We start from the raw sequence: 22,218 nt of genomic DNA, 5'->3' as shown, positions 1-22,218 counted from the left end.
TTCCCCACAAATGCTGGCTCAAAATGTACTACCCAAATCAACTCACCTGCTACCTGGAGCTTCTTCTTTCTCATGGATGCTCTGATGATATCTGCACCATGAATTCTGTCTCTGTGCCTTTTTGCCTTGGCTTCATAAAACCACTGGCCACTCATATTCTTCAACTGTTGGTCATCCTTAATTTTTTCAGGCAAATGTCTACAAAAGGAAAAGAGCTTTACTTTGCTGAGAGCCCATGGTAAATAAATGAGTTTACTGTGACAGTGCATAAAGAAATTTGTAAACAGAAACACAAATAAAGCTCTCAATAATTTAGAAGACCCCACAAACCTCTTAGATGACTAAGAAATATATATTCCTCTTTGAATGAAAAGTCAAGAAAGACAAGGCTTACACTTTTTAAAAATCAAAGACTTTATCCCTGACCTCCACATGATGTCTGGAATTTCTCAAGAACGGATTCACTTTTGGGCTGTGGTCTTCTGTGTCTACTGTTCAAATGCAAACTCCCCAGGGAAAGATGATATATTAAGCATCTCTAAGCTTTGGTCCCTTTAGCTGTAAAAAGAGGTTAATCATACTAATCTACTTCATGGGATTGCTTTGAGGATTAAATTAGCTAATGCATATAAACTGCCCTTTGCAAATGCCTGGCACTTAATACCCAATGAATAAGTGGTGGTGTAGTTATCAGCTCATCAATCCTTTCCATTTCAGTGAAATGAGTTTTATCAGAGACATTCTGTGGGGGAAGTGCATGATGTCTCTGGGTCTTAATGCTAGGGAAATGAATGCTGAAAAAGCAGGCAGGAGGCAGGCAAGATCAAATTTATGGTAGGAGGGGGACAGGGAGTAGAGGCAGAGGCACAGCCAATTGTGCAGCTACTGCTTTCAAGGGTTCCATGATCACTCATGCTCACTGAAAAGCTAAAGCCTATAGAACAAAACAAATGCAGCCCTAAAATCTTCCTAATTTACTCACTTAAAAAAACACTGTTCTACTTAACAAGTCTTTTTTTGTTCATCGTGATAAATGTATTCTTTAATTCTCATCCCCTATTTCTCCCACCACCACCCCCCCACATCCCCTCTGGTGACCATCAGTTTGTTCTCTATAGTTAAGCATCTATTTCTAGGTCTCTTTTTTCTTTGCTCATTTGTTTGTAAATTCCACACGAGTGAGATCACATGGTAGTTGTCTTCCCATGACTGACTTATTTCCTTTAGTATTACACTCTCTTGCTCTATCCCTGTTGTTGCAAACAAGATTTTTCTTTTTTTAGTGGCTGAATATATTCCATTGTAATACACACCACTTCTTCTTTATCCTCTGCCTATCAGTGGACACCTGGGTTGCTTCATAGTTTGGCTGTTGTAAATAGGTTGTAATAAACATAGGGGTGCATATATCCCTTTGATTCAGTGTTTTTGTATTTTTTAGGTACTTAGTAATGTGATTACTGGGTGGTAGGGTAGTTCCAGTTTTAATCTTTTGAGGAACCTCCATACTGTTTTCCACAGTGGCTGCACCAGTTTGCATTTCTACCATCAGTGCAAGAGGGTTCCCTTTTCTCCACGTTTTCACCAATACTTGATGTGTCTTGTGTTTTAATTTTCACCATTCTGACAGGTGTGAGGTGATGACTCATTGTAGTTTTAATTTGCATTTGCCTAATGATGAGTGATGCTGAGCTTGTTTTCATGTGTCTCCTGGCCATTTGGATGTCATCTTTGGAGAAGTGTCTGTTCATGTATTCTGCCCACTTTTTAGTTGAATTATCTGTTTCTGGTACTGAGTTGTATCAGTTCTTTATATATTTTGGATACCAACCCTTTATGTCATTACCAAATATTTTCTCTCATTCCACAGGTTGCTTTTTAGTTTGTCTCCTTCACTGTGCAGAGCTTTTTATTTTAATGTAGTCCCAAAGTTTATTTTTGCTTTTAATTTTCTTGCCTTAGGAGACATATCTAGAAAAATGTTGCTAGGGCTAATGTCAGAGAGATTACTGCCTATGCTCTATTCTAGGATTTTTTATTATTTCAGGTCTCACATTTAGGCCTTTTAATCCATTTTGAGTTTATTTGCATGTATGGTATAAGAACGAGGTCTGGTTTTGTTACTTTGCACATGGTTGTCCAGTTTCCCAATACCATTTGCTGAAGAGTCTTTTTCCCATTGGATATTCGTTCTTCTTATGTTGAAGATTAACTAACCATATAATTGTGGGTTTATTTTTGGATTTCTTTAATATTCCAGTGATCTATGTGTCTATTTTTATGTCAGTACCATACTGTTTTAATGACTCCTGCTTTGTAATATAACTTGAAATCTGGAATTGTGATACCTCCAGTTTTTTCTTTTTCAAGACTGTTTTGGCTATTTGAGGTCTTTGGTGGTTCCATGCAAATTTTAGGTTTGTTTTAGCTCTGTGAAAAAAATGCAGTTGGTATTCTGATAGGTATTGCATTAAATACGTAGATTGTTTGGGGTAGTATAGGCATTTTAACAATCTTTATTCTTCCAACCTATGAGCATGGAACATCTTTCCATTTCTTTGCATTGTCTTGAATTTCTTTCATCAGTGTTTCACACTTTACAGAGTACAGATCTTCCACCTGTTTGGTTAAGTTTATTCCTAGATATTTTATTGGTTTTGGTACAGTTGTAAATGGGATTCTCTTCTTTTTTTTTTTTTTCAATATATGAAGTTGGGATTCTCTACTTAATTTCACTTTCTACCGCTTCATTGTTAGTGTATAAGAATTTGAGGGATTTCTGTACATTGATTTTGCATCCTGCAACTTTACTGAATTCATTTATCAGTTCTAGCATTTTTGGGGGGGGATATTTAGGGTTTTCTAAATACAGTAACATGTCATTTGCAAATGGTGAGAGTTTTACTTCTTCCTTGCCAATTTGGATGCCTTTTATTTCTTCATGTTGTCTAATTGTTGTAGTTAGGATTTCCAGTACTATGTTAAATAACAGTGCTGAGAGTGGACAGGCTTGTCTTGTTCCTGACCTTAAGGCAAAAGTTCTCAGTTTTTCACCATTCAGTATATTGGCTATGGGTTTTTCACATTTGGCCTTTATTATGTTGCAGTATGTTCCCTCTAAACATACATAACAGAAAGTTTTTATCATGAATTGGTGTTCTACTTTGCCAAATGCTTTTTCTGCATCTATTGAAATCATTATATGGTTTTTATCCTTTCTCTGATTGATGTAATGTATCATGTTGATTGTTTTGTGAATATTGAACCACTCCTGCATCCCAGAAATAAATCCCACTTGATTGTGGTGTAAGATTTTTTTTAATATAATTTATCATCAAGTTGGTTAACATACAGTGCATACAGTGTGCTCTTGGTTTGGGGGGTATATTCCCATGATTCATTGCTTACATACAACAGCCAGTACTCATCCCAACAAGTGCCCTCCTCAATGCCCATCACCCATTTTCCTCTCTCCCCCATGCCCACCATCAACCCTCAGTTTGTGCTCTGTATTTAAGAGTCTCTTATGGTTTGCCTCCCTCCCTTTCTGTTTATAACTATTTTTCCCCCTTCCCTTCCCCCATGGTCTTCTATTAAGTTTTTCAAGTTCCACATATGAGTGGAACTGTCTGTCTTTCCCTGCCTGCCTTATTTCACTTAGCATAATACCCTCCACTTCCATCCACATTGCTGCAGATGGCAGGATTTCATTCTTTTTCATTGCCAACTAGTATTCCATTGTATATATAAACCACATCTTCTTTATCTGTTCATCAGTTGATGGACATTTAGGCTCTTTACATAATTTGGCTATTGTTGAAATCACTGCTATAAACATTGGGATACATGTGCCCCTATGAATCAACACTCCTGTATCCTTTGGAGAAGTTCCTAGTAGTGCTATTGCTGGGTCATAGGGTAGTTCTTTTTTTAATTTTTGTATTGTTGGATTCAGTTTGCTAATATTTTTTTGAGATTTTTACATGTATATTCATGAGAGATATTGGCCTGTAGTTCTCTTTTTTTGTGGTGTTCCTATCTGGTAAGGGTGATACCGGCTTCATTGAATGAATTCGGAAGTTTCCCTTTCTCTTCTATTTTTTGGAATTGTTTGAGAAGAATAGATATTAACTCTTCTTTAAGTGTTCGGGAGAATTTTCCTGTGAAGCTGTCTGGTCCTGGACTTTTGTTTTAGGGGATTTTTTGATTATGGATTCAATTTCATTGCTGGTAATTGGTCTGTTCAAATTTTCTATTTCTTCCTGCTTTAGTTTTGGTAGGTTATTCGTTTCTAGGAATTTATCCATATTTTCTAAGTTGTCCAATTTGTTGGCATATAGGTTTTCATAATATTTTGTTACAATTGTTTGTATTTCTGTGGTGTTGATTTTATTTGGGTCCTCTTTTAGAGGTTTATTAATTAGAGGTTTACCAATTTTGTTAATCTTTTCAAAGAACTAGCTCATAGTTTCACCTGTTCTATTGTTTTTTTAGTTTCTATGCCATTTATTTCTGTTCTAATATTTGTTACTTCCTTCCTTTCATTGGATTTGGATTTTATTTGTTCTTCTTTTTCTAGTCCCTTTAGGTGTAAGGTTAGGTTGTTTGAGGTATTTCTTGCTTCTTGAGGTAGTCCTATATTGCTGTAAACTTCCCTCTTAGAACTACTTTTGCTGAATCTCAAAAATTTTGGACCATTATGTTTTCATTTTCATTTGTTTCTATACAATTTTTTATTTCTTCTTTGATTTCTTGGTTGACTCATTTATTGTTTAGTAGCATGCTATTTAACCTCCAAGTATCTGTGCTCTTTGCAGATTTTTCTTGTGGTTGATTTCTAGTTTCATAGTGTTGGGGTCAGAAAAGATCCCAGAGTCAAGCCCCTCTTTTTAAAGTTACAGGCCTTAAGTCCCACTGCTTGTAAGAAATCACATATTCAGGTCCTCTCAATTTCAAAGGCAAATATTATGGTAATTCATCCTCCATTTTATGGGTTCCCTGTGGGAAAGTCTGTTTTCTGCCCTTCTTTGTGCCACCAGCTTCCTCTGCACCATAGATGGCCCTAATCCACTTCACTCCCAAACTGGGCCTTCACTCTTCCTACCTTATTCATTGTGGCCTCTTCTCCACCATTTAATTGTGAAGTTTGTTCTGTCCATCTTTGGGTTGTTTTGTGGGTTATTTATACCGATGTGAGTGTAATCTGGTTGTATCTGTGAGATGAGGTGGGCTTAGGGTCATCCTACTCTGCCATCTTTCTAGCTGACCCTCTACCTGACAAGTCTTTTAATCTCTACATCTCTCCACCCATCTCAGTAAAATGAGAATCACAAACTCCAGAGTAGAGCAACAGAATAAAGAAGTATTAAAGCCTTAAGCAGACTTTGAACTTTTGGGAGGTAATGTGCTACATAAATCCAATAGGGTTTATGATTGTCATTCAAGCTAATATGCACCCTTCCTAAGTAGCAAATCAAAAGGTCTTAGCCAGAGAACATTGTATGATGGCCACACCAAGGGGGTGGCAGCAGGGCTGTGTGTGAGGGTTGCACACTGGCATGCCCAGGAGTGGAGAAAACAGGAGGGATTCTAGCAAGTGCATGTCCTCTCTCCAAGGGTGCCTGGAGTGTCTTCCTCCCAAGAGTTCAACTCTCTGCTGGAAGTTTCTCTCCTCTCCCAGTTACCTAGGAAGAAGTGACCCCATCCCAAACATGTCCAGTTATGATAAAACATCACCAAACCCTGACAGAAACAGTCATCACTTTATGGTTTTGAATCACCAGGGAGGTCATGGTTCTTATCAAACATTTCTAATGGTTTCCAATTGTCTGATGATTTTGGCAAAGCAAACAATCCTCCATGGGCTACTGATGGAGCTTTTTTGGCTTCTCCTCCCAAAGGACCAAGTTTGAGTTCAATTCCAGAAGAGAGAAGTCCTTCTAGCATTCCCTGATTACAAAGTGAGCCCCTAGGAGCAGGTCTTGTACTCTATATATCCTTATTTGGTATCTCTGGAAAACGGTGGGTATTTATTCAGTGCTTGTGGGGTGAAGGAATATCAAATGAGGCCCCTGACCACCTGGCTTCAGACTACCTTTTCAGATTCATTTTCCAGCATTTACCTCCAGACTCTACTCGTCAGTACTCTAGATTTCTTATTATTCCCCAAACTGCTCTTTCTGATCTCCATAAACATTACAAGCAGAAAGTCCTGGCAGAAAGATTACAAGGTTTAGACTCTCCCAAACAGGTCCAAATCCTTGTTCTAACCCTTCCTATATGCTACCTGGGCAGGTTACTGAACCCCTTGACACTACAGTCTCTTTGTAAAGAGAAGGAAAATAAGATCTACTCTGTAGGACTTCTAAGATGATTAAATGAGGTGTTTACCTGAAAGCACCCAACAGTGCCTAGATCTTGGTAAGAGGCCAATAAATGTGAAGTCTCTCAGGATATCTTTCCTCACTTCTCTTCGCAATACATTGGTCCTTATCCTTCAGATCCAGCTCATGCACCACCTCACAGGAGAAGCCTTCCCTGATTGCCAAGACACATGTGAGCAGCTTGCCCTTCCCCCAGGCTCCCACAGCACTGACCACATCATGTTCCAATGATCTATTTGCACATCTGTCTGACCCACCACTCTGTGAACTCTGCAAACACCCTGTAGGTGAGGACTACATCTTAATCACCTTTGTAACGCGAGCACCTCGCACCACGCCTGGCACAGAGCTGATACCCAACAACTGTGAATTGAGTGAATAAAGAACAAATAAATGCTCAGCAGCCACCCCAGTCTGAGTCAGGCAAGATAGAAGAGAGATCCTGTCACTGCTGGGCTTAAGTGAACCATACCCAATACAACGGCAGTGGCGGGTATGGTTCACTTCCCCTGATGAGGCAGGACATCTCACTCTTGGGGGAATGGGAAAAAGCATGATGAAATATGGCATCAGCCATCATCCTGTTGAAAGAGACCACAAACCCTCATAGCATAACAACTCTCAACTCCTCTTCAGGTTATTTATTTAGTTATTTTTGTTGTTCAGCTGAAATGTACTCTGTAGTCATCCTCGTGCAACTCTTCCTCTGCTCCTGCCTGAATGACTGTCTGTAAGCCCTAATCATGCTAAACTTTCAGTGTGCAATGAACATACACCGTGTGAGTCAGGCTCACTCAAACACATTTGCCCCTGGAAAGGCTGGTAGCCATTACATTATAGAACGAGGGGTGAGTTTGTGGCTTAAGTGGCAAAAGAGTACGAAAATTTTCAAATTCATTAAGTGCCAATTATGTCTTTCCTAACATGATAATCACTGCTAGGTTTAGTCAGTTTCCTTTTCTATCTTAGTCATTTGGAATATCCTATAGATGAATACATACATGTGACATTAAATCCCAAGTTTTACAAAGATGTAGGATCATTAAACAAAAATTCCACCATCTAGATGATGCTATTAAAATCTTCTCTATCAGCCGGGTTGATGTCTCATTTTTCATCAACTCTAATTGTACCAACAAAAATGGCATTTGATTCTCTAATTTTTATACCATTGAGTTGAAATGAGAAAAAGATAAATTTTTCGGATCACAGTTTTCATTGCTTACCATCCTCTCCACACATGCACATTGTGCTTAGCAGAGAGATGAGGATAGAGGAGATGCCCACTAAACCCCGCTGGGCTGGTGGGCAGAGATGAAGGTAGAAGAAAAGCACTCAGCCCATGAAGCACACTGTCCTGCTGGCCTTCCAGGCAGAATATGCCCCTCATGCCCCCCTCCTCTGGCTAATACATATAAAGCATGCGTTTTGTACTGGGCCCCATGCTTGGCACTTAACATGCATCACCTATCATCTCATTTAATACTTACAATTTCACCATGATGTACAAAGAATTTAGTGAATTGTAAAAGACAGCCATCTTGCCTCCTCTGTGTGCTGAAGGCCATATCTATTCATTTGTTCATTCATTAATTCATTAATCCCCTATCATGTATTAGCCAGATGCTTGGAATTGTGCATAAAAAATTCAATCTACAGCCCTAAGCACCAGTCTCAACTCCTGTGTTGCAGAGTGTGAGCGCTTCCAGAGGAAAGTTGGAAAAGCAGTGACACCCTCCAGTCCAGCCTCAGTATTTCCCTCAGCTGATCCCCTGCTCCCCTTTGTATTCACACAACGCACTCCAGCTTCCAGTGATTCATCATTAGGCAAAGGCTTACCTTCACAGGCGGGACTTTCATGATGTTATCTAGTCAACTGGACAAGAAACAGCAGTCTGTCCAGAAAGGCCCACTGGCCCACTCCCAGGCGCTTTTTTTTTTTTTTTTTAACTCCTCAGTATATTCTGGACAAGGCAGTTAGACTATGTGATTTGAAAGTAGTCTGAGGCCAGAGAGGTTAGAAGGTTTGCCCAAGGTCACACAGAGCCAGGACCAGAAGCCATCCAGACTCCTGGCCAACACTGTTTCTGCTACTCCATCCTACCTGAGAAAGCCAAACATGATTTTGCTAAGATGGTCATCACACTTCACTTTTTCTACAAGGGAATTCAACCTTTGATAGAGAATCTGAAAACTAACACATGCAAAAATGAAATAAATTGCAAATGCTCCATGCAGAAAATGAGAGGAAACATGTGTCCCTTGTGTCATGGACACATCATAAATCCACACAATCTGCTGAGGCAGCACAGCATGAGGGAAGGAAGCACAGCCTCTGCAGTTTGATGAGCAAGGCTTCAATCTTGCTGGCGCTTAACCTCTTCTACCTCATTTCCTCACTGTAAAGCAGGTTTAGCTATACTGTTATGTAGATGAAAGGGGAAAATGTAAGTGAAGCTCAGTGTACAATATAGTTCCTTAACAAATGTTGGTTCCTTTCCCCTTTGCACTGACAGAAAATACCCCAGAGGTCCTGAAAAGCAGTTCTTCAATGCCAACTGCCTTCCCTTAAAAAACTAGGTCTTAGGGGAGCAGCTAAGAATCATAAGATGTGGTCGCGGTTGAGATGTTATCTATGGCAAGAACGCCCATCACCGTAGATGTGGTTATGTATGCACAGGGGTGGGGGTGTGGTGCTGGTGGGGTACAGACGCACATGGGCAATGGTTTCCTGCTGACAGTATGACGCAAAGCACAGGAAACGCCACCTTTAAAGTGTCTCGTTTCCAAACCATAAAAGACTAAAATTACATATGTGTATGTGTGATGGTGTTTCTTAAAATGAAAAGGGAGAGAAAAAGAATCCATCCTAATGTCTGCTTCACTGCTGGTCTGTGAAATGGCTCTTAGCTGGTAGTTAGGGAAGCATGCTGAGTATACATGCATGGTAATGACTGAGCCCAGCACTTGTGGCTGTAGGCAGAGAGGCAGCATGAAACACAGTTGTGGTGGCAACAGTCACCTGGAACTGTTATCTTGTAGCTGCATCCTGAGACATCACACTGGATGTTCCCTTGGGTTCAAGTCCATGCTCTACCAGGTACAGGGATTTGAGAACTGAACACTTTCCCTGTGTGACACTCATCTTTCTCATCCGTGAAATCATCCACAATGTCTCGAATGAGCTTGGAGGTAAACAATTTGAACCCCTGGATATATTAGGAAAGGCAAACAGATTTCAGTTTGAACGCAAAATCTCACTTACAGCCATGCTGAAAAGGATTCTGAGGCAGCATCTGGTCTTACTGGGCAACAGTGCTCCAGTCCATTGCCTTTCTAGTGATGTCTTGTCGAGGTTATTATTAGAATTATATAATTTATGTTTCTAAAGCCACATTCCAAGTAGGAGAAGGACAGAAACTGCAAAATCATGTTAGGGAAACAAAGCTGAGATTTTTAATGTGCAACTGATAATCGATTAAATGGACAAAAGTCAATTCCTCGAGGGCTGGGACCATGTCTTCATGACCCTAAAATTCTCTTCATATCATCATCCAGAGTAGTTCCTTATACTTAATAGATGCTCAATTAAGTTTCACTGCATTAAATTATTGAGAGTTTTAGGAGTAATTTGCTCCTGAAGAGTCAGACTACCAAGCATAGAATTTTGACCTATTTTAGAGGTAAAAGCAGAGTGGGGAATAAGGGAATCGAAATGTATCCATCACTTCTCATGAGCTAAGAAGATTAAGAATTATTTTACTTAATCCCAACTCTAATCCCTTGAGTTTGGTATTATGGTCATTCCCAGTCTCTGGGTTAAGGCTCCGAAAGGTTAAATAACTTGTCCAATGAACTATGGTTGGTTAGTGGTAAGGAGAGGATTGAAACTCATGTCAGTTTTGACTCCAAGGTTAAGCAGGGGAGTTCTTCCCTATTCTTCTGAAAGAATAATACCAACAATTTTGACCCCAATTGAACACGGATGCTTTATGAACATACTGAACTTCACTTCAAGCACTCCAGAGTATCTGATTATGGCTACAAATAATAATTCATAGATAGACAGTGCTTCACAAATTAACAAATGATTAACAAATGACAGTGCTTAACAAATTGCAAAGGGCAATAATACCAACATGGGATAGAGGGAATAGCACTGGACCAAGAACTTTTCTTACCATAGCTTTGGCAATGACTAGCTGTGTGACCCTGGGCAAGTCACTTCCCCTCTCTGGGCTTTACCTTCTTTGTCTGTAAAGTAACCAATATGGACCAAAAAAGCTCCTTTTCAGAGCTATCAGGCTATATGGAAGGCTGATAGAAGAGTCAAAGACAAACAGCTGGAGAATAGCAAAGGCGCTGAAAAGCAAAAGCCCATGGAATAGCATTTTCAGAGACCAGAGATCTAGTTCCACCAGCCCAGAAGCAGAACAGCCTCAGACCAATACCCACAAGTCCCTTTACCTCTAAATCAAAGAAGGGGCCACAGCACGATTCTCTTTACATGAAGCAGGCCAGGCTATGGGCTGGGCCTCTTCCAGGGTCTTCAGACTATCGGCCTCATGCTCACCTGCTGCCCTCTGCCCCCCACCCGGCTGTAAACCATCACTCCTCCCCAGGAGCAGAGTCCTAGACCTATCTGTGGCCAAGTCAACATCAGATGCTTGATGTCTAACTCAAAACTCCCCCAGAATGGTGGTGGTATAGAAGGCCTGACTGACACTTGATTTTTTTGCCACCCCAAGACTTCTTCCTATCAGTTTACAAAAGTGGCAGCTGCTGGGGCACCCTCAGAAATGGCGAATGGAAGGGGCATCTGCAAACTCACCACTACCAAGGGACTCATTGCATTGTTGCTGCAGCTGTAGACTGGCTGGTACCAGAGGATATGCTCGCACCCCTTACCAAGCCCAGCTCCAGACAGAACTGTGCATGTATTTGAGGATTTTTCCATCAGCCACTGCAGATGTCTATGAAACACCTCCACTCCACTCACACAGAAACACACAACTATGCAGAAGACTCAGCAGCCTGCAATCCCAGGGGCCAAGAACATTTAGAGTCAAAGGTGTTCAGCGATCTGGTTTTCACAGTCCCCATATCCTGATGTAGGAAGAGGGGCCCAGGGTAGCCTTTGCTCCAGTGCTTTCTTTCCAAGTCTCTCTGTCTTGTCTTCTGAGAGGATAAAGGAATTCCCACTATGCTTTAAGAATCAGCTAATATTGGTGCCTCGGATTCTGTGTCTCCCTCTCTCTCTACCCCTTCCCTGCTCATGCACTGCCTCTGTCTCAAAAATAAACAAACATTTTTTTAAATATTTAAAAAAGAATCAGCTAATATTGGGGTACCTGGGTGGCTCAGTCGGTTAAGCGTCTGACTTTGGCTCAGGTCATGATCTCATGGTCCGTGAGTTCAAGCCCTGCATCGGGCTCTGGGCTGACAGCTCAGAGCCCAGAGCCTGCTTCAGATTTGGTGATTCCCTCTCTCTCTGCCCCTCCCCTGCTCGCTCGCTCACTCTCTCCCTCTCTCTCTGTCTCTCAAAAATAGATAAGGATTTAAAAAAAAAATACAGAATCAGCTAATATTTTCTCTGTGTTGCCCTCACTCCTTATTTTCAAAATGGGTTTAACAGTCCTACCTTGCCAAGTCTCAGGGTTGTTGTGAAGAAACATAGGATACCATTCATGAAGGGGCTTTATAAACTGTAATGGGTAAAGGATCAGTGCTACCAAAAGGCTCTGAGGGAAGATTGGTGTAAATCCCCTGCCCCCCACCCCATAAAATGCTCACAGCACCTCACTTGCTGAGAATGGAGAAAAGCGCCCCTTCCAGGTGCACAGAGCACTACAGGTGACTTGTGGGGAGGCACATGCCAGGTAAAGAACCCCATTCTCACACTCCAGTATCTATTACCATCACAGCTCTGTGCCCTTCCTACCTCAAGGCAAAACAGCTGCCCTCTTAACCACAGCCAGGTGCCAGGATGGCCTGTCTGCAATTGTCTTCTCAGGGAGGGGAGGTGGAGTTAGTACACGAGTACCTAAAGACCAGAACGTGACTCTCAATCCTGACACCTATGGGTTGTATGAGCTTGAGCAAGTCACCCAACCCGTGCCAGCTTCCTCACGCATCAAGTAGGCATAGTTGTATCCCACCGTGACCCACTGCCAACTGCAAAAGAATGTTTGGGCTCAGAAAAATGCCCTTTGCAATCTGTTCATCACTGTCATTTGTTACTTCGTGAAGCACTGTCTGTCTGTGAGATATTACTATGAGTAGCCATAATCAGATACTCTGGAGTGCTTGTAGTGAATTTCAGCATGTTCACAAAGCATACACATTCAGTTAGGGTCAAAATATCATTCAAATAAATCCATTATTCATGATCCTGTGTCCCAGGAAATAAGAACATGGCTTATGCTCCTTTTGGGGAACTCCTGGGACAGTGATTATGCAGTTAATACTATTAACTTACACTCGGGAAGCCTTTCACTGTCTTCAAAGCCCAAGGTTACACAGGTGACAGATGGCTCGAGCTGGGCTCAAGCCCACATCTTTGACATCCTGGCCTCATGCTCCATCTACCCCGCAGGTGAGTGGAAAGCAGTAGGAATGGTTACATGGAACATTTGGGTTCCTTTCAGCAAGAATAGTGTGTCAAAGTTGCCATTCCTTCTTGTGAGACACAAATGAAAAACTGGCTCAGTGAGAGCCAATTTCAACTGCTGCTGAAACCAATTCAAACATTTCTGAAGGTATGCAGAAATGTGAGCTACTTCTCAATTTATTTTCTTTTAAAAATCTTAGGAATTAAAAAAAAATTCTAATTTTGTCCATGATTCCTTTTTTTTAAAAAGTGGCTATAAACATGCACACATTCAAATATACAGATGTAGATGTATGTATGTGTTTGTATATACTTCATTTTAAATTCAATATTTAATAAATTAAAGGGGTTTAGTTTATTAAGACTATTTCTGGCAAAAGTCCTAAGGAATTAGGAATTAAGAGACACTAAGAAGGAAAAAAGTCCCATCCTGGAAGTAAACCTAAAATTGGAACCTGTAAGTTCAGGCTCCAAGTCAGAACTACCACTTATGCCTGAGAAAAAGAGGTGTCCCATCTTCTGACAGACTGTCCCTCCTTCCCCCATGCCCGAGGACCTCCTGACCCCTTACCTGACTCTCTCCTCTTCCACTCTCTTCAGAGCAGCGTCCCTCTGCAGAACTTTCATGATGGCTTCTTGCTCCTCCTCGGTCAGGAAGCTCAAGTCAATCATTTTGAGACGCATACACAAAGATAATAGCAACAAATCCGGCTTACAATTCTCAAAGCAAAACAACTATGACTGTAGTTCAAATGATTAAAAGACACAAAAATTAAGTGAAATAATATCTTGTTCAGTTCTGCAACAAAAGTCTTGTGTGTTGGCTCAGCTAAAGTTTTAGGTGACTGATTGCAAAATCCTCCGTACCCTCTTCAGTGAGGAAGTGGTGGCCTGTGGGACAAGGTGGAGAAGAGGCTCCCAGAAGGACGCTGAATTCCTTGCCAGACAGGTCACTTGTTCCTACGGTGGCATTCCTCCTCACACTCCCACTCTGGACCAGTTTTAGACACAACTGATTCTCCTTCCATCCAGATCATCGACTTGAGGAGAGGCAGCAAGATCCGAGCATCACCTACCTGGGGAATCATGAGACAGTAAACACCAGACAGTGAGAGGCAGTTCCTACAAGCATTGCTCATTATTACAAGATTTAAAACATGCCTGGGGAAAGAAAATGACCATGTGAGATGGTCTCTGAGATCAGGGAAACCAGTTCTGCCAGCTTCCTGAGCAAATGGGTCATGAAACATGCTTCAACTCAATTCCAGACTGCCAAGATGGAGAGCACACAAAATGCCGATCGACGTTTGACAACTGACTGAGCAAAGGAATGGTCGCCAAAAGGAGCTGGTTCTCTCTACAAACTCATGGGATGCTAGGCTAAAAAGTCACGCTCAAGGTCCATAAGACCAGGAAGACGTGATCAGCTGTCAAGTGATTATGGATAAGAAACTAGACGTAAAAATTCACAAATGCTCACATCTTCATGAGTAGGAATGTTGCACCAGAATATATCTGTGCTCTGTAATGACAGGTAGTGAGCTAGTATCAGGTTAAGGTACTTCGCGCAAGAGTGGAAATTGTTATTCTTCACCCAGTCCCACCTCTAACTTTGCTGAGTCTAGAGCAACTCACCAAGCTTGTCTCTCTTCATTTCTGAGGAGAAAATACCTGTGATGTGTGTGTACATAAACTGGGGAAAGGGAGATGCAGAATTTCAACCTCCACCCCCCATCCAAAATGAGAATTTTAAATAGGACTCTGGGTAAGAATCCTATTTTCTTTGAGGCAATTCAAACCCACGTGCAATGGGAAGGTGACACGAAGAATTCCATAGCCGTTTGGGATTTCAGAAGCCACCTACTTCAGGATTGGGGCCCTTTAACAAACACCGCGCTATACATACGGTAGACACTGAAAACCAGGTGTTCAGTAAGTTTTAAAGAAGTCTCACTGAAGAATAAAATAGAGTGCGTACACGGCTGAGTACTTTTTATGAGTAAGTTCTTCGCTTTGGCAAAACAGAACTGCTGAGAAGCGCCCCTTCTGCCACTTTAGCAAGCGAGCTCTCACTCTGCGACTCAGATTTCTTCTCATCTGCACTGACTTGCCCATAGGACAGCCCTCAGAGGTTGTAAAGACTAAGTGAAACGTGAACAGAAAACAGCACATATCTTGCATCCTCTACCAAAAATAGCTACTGAAAATACATTCTAGCTTCCTTTCTGAGTTCACACTTTTGTTCTATCCCTCTGAATAAGAGTGTCCTTGATTATATAGTTTCCTTTTCTCTTTTGTATTATGTTTCCTTCCCAACTTCCCCATGAGGTGTGGACTTCATGGACATATACTCTGATGACCTTTGTTTTAAATTCCTGTAGCTCTCTTCATATTGCCCACAGTGACCACTCAAAAATAAACATTAAGACACTACTTTCTTCTCTCTTTTTAAAATTTGCACTCATTTGTACAGGTTAGAGCCTACTTGTTCATCTTGGAGACTACTCATCCTTTCAGGGTGAAAGTTACCAGTTCCAGGAAGCCTTCCCTAATTTCCACAGCTAGAGTTAAAAGTAGATTCACTTATGGCTCCTAACTCTTCACTCCCTCCCTGAAATAGCCATGCAACCATGGTTGCCATTAGAGTAAGCAGAGTATTCATCCCTACCTTCCTAATGTTGGGCTTGACCTGTGACTTTGGTCCATGGAATGTTACAAATGCCAGACAAGCCTGACTGTAGATGTTCATGTGGTTTGTCTTGGCTTTTTACAGTCCTGCCATGGGCTACAAGAAGAGCTGCCACAGGTAAGCTACTGCCCTTTCAGTCTGGGTCCCAGAAAAGGAGGTATTGGGACAAACTAGAACCTGACCCACGTTAAGGCCACCCCAGCTGACCTGGCCATATGGGAAGAAATAAATATTTGTTGTTGGAAGCCACTCAAGTGTGGTGTTGTTCTAGAACACTTCTGTAGCAGGAGCCTAACTAATACAAAAACTTTCTTCTCCATATATACACTTTCACTGTTGTAACTATGTGTCTTCCTTCAGCCATTCCCATTTGACTGTGAATCTCTGAATGTGAATAAGTAAATGAATGAACCTAATCCAAAAAATACAAGTTTGCCAGGGGATGGCTATCCTTTCATGCAGAATAGCTTCTTTCATGCATAGGAACTTCCTTAGATCTCACAGGCTACCAAGGAAATGAATTCATGCCACATTCTGAGAACCATGAACACTGCCATATGGTTTGATGAGAGACTGTTTTTAAATCAATAAGTGGGGGACAGGAAGAGGACAAAGGAGAAAAACAACTCAGGTTGTCCAACAGTGGTAATTGGCAGCGTTGCTAAAGGAGGAAATGCTGGTTTCCACACCTTCATGTACAAGCTAACCAGTGCTTCTGTGTAAGAGCTTCTAAGGGTTAAAGGTTTTTCCTAAGAATGGACTGTTAGTGAGACAAAGAGCAAAGTCTTCATTTCACAGACAAAGGAGTGAAGGGCTGGAACCTTCGACTCCTAACTGGGTAAGACGGCATTAAAGCTCTTGGATGGCAATCAAGACTCTTCAATGCCAGGTGCTTTCTCAATTCCCAGTACTCTGGATGGTCTCTACCATGGGAGCTAATCAAGCATTTAATTCATTCATTCAACAAACACTTATTGAGAGCCTATTATGTGTCTGGCACTAAATAGAGCAATAAGTAAGACAGACAAAAACTTCGTGTCCCGTGGAACTTACATGGCACTTAGAGGAGACAACGATAAAACGAAAAAGGCCTAGGTAATTAAATTATGTAACAAGGTGATAGCAGAGAAGGGAAGGGGGGAGCTGGAGTTTTAAAGAGAGTGATTAAGGTTGGTCTTGCTGAGAAGATGGCATCTGAACAAAAACTTGACAGAGGCGAGGAAACAAGCCACGCTGGTAGCAGAGGCTCCTGAGGTGGCAGTGTGTCTGGAGTGTTCAGAGAACAAGGAAGCTGGTGCCAGGACACCAGAGTGTGCCAAGAGGAGGACAGGATGGGGAAGGTCAGAAAGGAAGTATATCGGACTGTATTCGGCTTTGCATTAGCACTGTATGACTTCTGGCTTTCACTCTGAGATGGAGCAGCACTGAGGAAAGGCAGAAAGAAGGAGAAGCAAGTACTTACGGGGTACCCGTAAACACCTGGCACTTGACATATATCATCTCATTGGATCCCCACAAAGATCTGAGGCTGGTGGTTTGGGATCTGTGTGTTTAGATGAGGAGAGTAAGGCTCAGAGAGGTGTTGGCCACCAAGCCTGTGTGTGGTGGGGCTGGTAGCTGTCAACAGCTTTGTCAGATTAAGCTGCCCCGACACTGAACTCTCCTTAATTCTCCCAGCCACAGATTCTTCAAACTGGGAAGCAGAACAAAACTCTTCTGTCTGAATGTGGACTCTCATTCTCTGCTTAAGCATAAAAAAAAAATCACTGGCCCTCAGCTGGCAGTCAGCAATGGGGGCAACTTCAGTGCAATGGGGGCAAATTGGGAGGGATGAAATCCAACAACAGGGATTCCCTATGTGTTCACAGGAGTAGCTCCCAGGGTGAGGCATAAAGTCTTCCTTAGCTTCGGCCTCCCTCCCACCCACCCTCGTCATTCTGCCGAGTGACTTTTCTAAGTCACATGTGACTAAGCCATATGGCCAGGTTTAAAACCCTTCACAACTTCCCATTGCCCCTGGGCTAATGCTCAAACTCCCCACCGTGGCCTGTGGGCCCCACATGAACTAGCACCAGCTTTCTTCCTTAGGCCATTGCCACACAACTTTTGCCCCCTTTGAATATGCTGTTCCTTCCTCCGGGAATACCTTTCGTGAGCTAATACATTTGCGTCTCAAGTTAGATGTCACTTATTGCACAGAAGCCTTCCCTAACCTCTCAAGGCCAGGTTAGGCATCCCTCTTGTGGGCTACAATAGCACCTGACTTCCTGAGTCAGGATATCTATCACACCATCTGGGATCCCTATCCGCTCATGTTTTTCCTCCACTAGTTTATGAGCAAGGCCTGGGCATCTGAGTGCTTTGTGTCCCTAGCACCTGCCACTGTTCCTTGCATCCACGAGGCACTCACATACTCAACACATAAATACAAATGGAAGAGGACTGAGCTGCCCCTTCTTCCTTGACATGAAGCTGGCTCTAGGGCCATATTGAAAAACCAGTCCATATTATTCACAGCTTTCAAGCTCTAGGTCTTTCACATGACTGTGTGGTTTAAATAAATTACATGACTTCCCCAGGTCTCAGTTTTCTCATCTGTATGATGGGCATATTTATTCTTACTTTCCCTTTCTTATGGAGATTACTGTGAAGCTCTCATAAAAATGCAGGACACCATCGAGAACAAATAAGGAGTGAGCAAGAGTAAGAGCAGCAGCAAAAATAAATAAATAAATAAATAAATAAACAAACAAACAAACAAACAAACATTAAAAGAAAAAAAAAAAAGAGCAGCAACATGAAAGGGAAATTTACAGGCTCCAAATGCAGACTGGGCTTAATTCAAGTTTTTCATGTGTCAGCCCTGCTATGCCACATCTACAAAAGCCACTACTCCTTGTCAAGTGTCCAAAGTTAAGCTAGAGAGGGAAACCAAGACCCCAAACAGTTGGTGCTTGCTGGTAATCACAGCAAGAAGAAGAGTTAGACTTATAGCCCTAATCCCAATCATTCTGCCTGACCAAACCCAGGTTAAAGCCTGATTATCAACGGCATTTGTTCTCCAACCACACTCTGCTGCAAAGGCAGACACATATACCATCTCTTCCTTCCCCAGATGACTGTTGTTGCACCAAAGCCTGCAGACCCCAAGGAAGGGGAGGAAACCTCAAGTAAGTAGTGACTTACTTACATGATGAGGTTTTCAGATGAGAAGCAAATTGTTCTGACAGTCCTGTGACATCAAGAATGAAGACTTGAAAGAAAAATCTGGGAGGCAGAAGGAGAGTAGGAATCAATACAGTGGGGTTAGGAAAAATAGTGCTGGACAGCCCTGATCAATTAAGGGACTCACCCCCAGCAGTGACAAACCATTATACATAAAACCAAATGTTTTGTAAACTTCCTAGATCATAGTGGCATCAAGGAATAAATGGAATAATCCACAGATGGTTCAGAAGATGCCTAGGAATGAACAAGTGAAGTGGGACAATTAGAGAACACTTGATCACCTCCCACCCACTGCAACAATCTCCCCCCTGCATACCAAACTGGTGTCATCAGACCTGCAGGCCACCCCACCAGGGCACCATGCATGCCCAAAGCCCTAATTCCCCTATGGGGTTGCTCCAATTTTCAGGCTTAGTTTGAACTATGGTTGAACTTGCCCCTAATTTTCACCCTTTGCCTCCAATTTCCCCTGGCCCCCTCAGCTCACTCTCCCTTTCACACAGCAATTATATATTTTTAAGTTTATTTATTTATTTTGAGAGAGAGAAAGGGAGCAGGTAAGCAGGGGAGGGATAGAGGGAGAGAGGGAAGAGAGGGAGAGGGAGAGAGAGAGAGAGAGAGAGAGAGAGAGAGAAAGGGAGAGAGAATCCCAAGCAGGCACAGAGCCTGACACGAGGCTTGAACTCAGGAACCGTGAGATCATCACTTGAGCAAAAGTCGGATGCCTAACCGACTGAGCCACTCAGGCACGCTTCAAATCAAATTTTTTGAGCAGTAACTTTGAACCAGTCATAAGGCAATGAATTATGCTTTCCCCTCAAGAAGTCAAATTTAGGCAACATATTAAGTTGAGTAATTTGAGTCTTTTCAATAGAGTGATAAAAGCCCTGACCACGCAGAAACAAGAAAATATTCATGTAGCATTGTTTCTGGACAGTGCTGTGGACAAAATTTGCTTTTCATATAAACACATCTCTATGTAAGTCTATAACAAAACATTCTGATTGAGTTTAAACACATAAAGGTAGGTTCTTTTAGTAAGTTTCTGGTTCCTGGGGTCTCCACCACCCTAAGAGGCTCGTGGCCATGTTATAAACACTACCTGTTGACACAGGTGCCTTTTTCCCTCTACCCTGTGCTTGTGCTCCTTTCCATGTCTGTCCATAAAACAGATCCAAAGGGCCCAATCATTTTCCTATTCCTATGAGTTGTGCATAGAGGAACATGTCCTGCTTTGAGGGTCAATGCACATTGCTCATAGGGACAAAGAAGGAAACAGAATGTACAGAAGGAGGAACGCATGGTGAAACCAAACGGGACTGGGAATCAGGAAACCTGGGGTCTAGTTTCATCTTTGTCCCTGACTAGCTATGTGATATCTCTGAAAATAAGGGGGGTGGTGATATAGAGAAAGATGAAAAACAGTGGCTTTAGAATCTTCCAGGCCTGGGTTCAAATTACCTTCTGGTTGAGTGACTATAGACAAATTATTTAACTCCTTGAGCAAAATGTATCTGCACAATGCAGAAAATACCTGCCTTGCTGGGTGGGCAGAGAGATCCAGTGGGACCATGTAGGTAAAGCAAGATCATGAAAAGCTTAGACAACATCATGTGAGGAACAGTCGAGAAGGAAGGAAGCTCATCTTCCCCTCAATAAAGGAGACTCAGGGAGAAACATGTTTTCCTTTTAAGTTGCTGTTTGAGGGGCACCTGGGTGGCTCAGTCGGTGGAGTGTCCGACTCTTGATTTCAGCTCAGGTCACGATCTCATGGTGGTGGGATCGAGACCCAAGTCAGACTCCATTCTGAGTGTGAAGCCTGCTTGGGATATTTATTCTCTCTCTGTCTCTCTCTCACTCCCCCTCCCCTACTTACACACATGTGAGCTTTCTCTCTTTCTCAAAAATGAACACATTTTAAAAATATGAGTTGAATGAATAAATAAAATTAATAAATGACATGACCCTATAAATAAGTGAACAAAAAAAGGATAAAGATGGAATAAGAAAGAATATGTTAGTTTGTTATCCAATCATAGGTTTATTTTTTCTTAGAGGAACAACTGAAAAATTAAAACTAACAAGCACCTTCAAGACACAAAACTTTCACTTTCGTGAGGATTATTCCAAAGGTAGAAGCCATTTTGCTACTCCATTCTCCTCCTCCAGTCCCAGGCTCATGTGACTGACAGCTCATATTTCTCATGACTAATGTGATGACCTCAAATTAAGAATGAAGGAGATAGGGGCGCCTGGGTGGCTCAGTCAGTTAAGCACCTGACTTCGGCTCAGGTTATAATCTTGTGGTTCATGAGTTTGAGTCCACCATCGGGCTCTGTGCTGACAGCTCAGAGCCTGGAGCCTGCTTTGGATCCTGTGTTTCCCTCTTTCTCTGCCCCCACCCCCCACTCATGCTCTGTCCTCTTTCTAAAATAAATAAACATTTAAAAAATTTTTTAAAAAAAGAATGAAGGAGATAGAAGGAAAGACTTCTTATATGTGACATTCCCCCCTACCCTTTAATCTCACATTCAGACCTAATGATAATGTGCCATTCCTAGTCAAGTTTGGACTTACGGTACCCACAGGAACAAAATATTTTCATCCAGGCCCAATTGAGCACAAGATCCTGGGCCATGTGAGGAAGGCAATATCACACACAACTAACCCTCAGGCAAGTACTATGTGAAGAATGAATAAAGGAGGCACAAACCAAGTATGGGGGTCCCAGGGATTTAGGAAGCAAATAACATGAGGTGAACCTTGAAGGCTGAATTAGAGATGGGAACAGGAATTCTGGGCCAGTGTACTGAGCTGTGAAACCACGAAGGGATTCAAAAAGAAGGCTGGTAACCAGAGTATAGGGTACGAATGGGGAAACAGTACCCAGGGTCAGACCACACAGGGCCTGAAATGCCAAAGAAGGGAAATTTGAAACTGAATTTTTCACATTTTCCAGTCTTGATAAATGTGCCAGAACCACTCTTTTAATCTGTATTTTCTTGGCATATCAGGATTCCAAAAGATGAAAACAGCGAAGAAAGAAAGGAGCTGGGGAAATGGGCAGCTGAAATTCATTTTAAATTTTATACTTGGGCCAAAAACTGAAATATTAAAAAAAAAAGGATGACAATCGACAAAAGGGTGATTTGCCATTGACAACGTATCAACAAGGAGCTTTAAGACACAGTAGAACAAGGTTCACCTGACATTGCACAGACCATGGGTTTTTGTTGACTATCCAGCTTGGAAAGCACCAGGACCCTTGTCTAAGTTCAAAATGCCAGAGAGAAACTTCCTTTCCCTTT

General features: G+C 42.0%; 1 protein-coding gene across 8 annotated transcripts in view; it reads right to left on the bottom strand.

Annotated features, from left to right (window-relative positions):
- Nucleotides 1-22,218, bottom strand: part of SYTL2 (synaptotagmin like 2) — a 136,155-nt gene that overhangs the window by 54,397 nt on the left and 59,540 nt on the right. For 7 of the 8 annotated variants that reach the window (XM_030331753.2, XM_030331752.1, XM_030331755.1 and 4 more), the window contains exons 2-3: nucleotides 13,565-14,069; nucleotides 47-198 (exon numbers count right to left, since the gene is read on the bottom strand). In XM_030331753.2, coding sequence (XP_030187613.1) covers nucleotides 47-198; nucleotides 13,565-13,677 — 265 coding nt within the window. In that variant the 5' untranslated portion in view covers nucleotides 13,678-14,069. Of the gene's footprint in view, nucleotides 1-46; nucleotides 199-13,564; nucleotides 14,070-18,872; nucleotides 18,967-22,218 lie in introns of those variants that run through there. The other variant, XM_030331754.1, reaches the window with a different exon arrangement.

The sequence above is a fragment of the Lynx canadensis genome, chromosome D1 (assembly GCF_007474595.2).
Source record: "Lynx canadensis isolate LIC74 chromosome D1, mLynCan4.pri.v2, whole genome shotgun sequence".
Taxonomy (NCBI): domain Eukaryota; kingdom Metazoa; phylum Chordata; class Mammalia; order Carnivora; family Felidae; genus Lynx; species Lynx canadensis.
The sequence above is the reverse complement of the archived record's forward strand: the minus strand, read 5'-3'. Positions and strand labels throughout refer to the sequence as shown.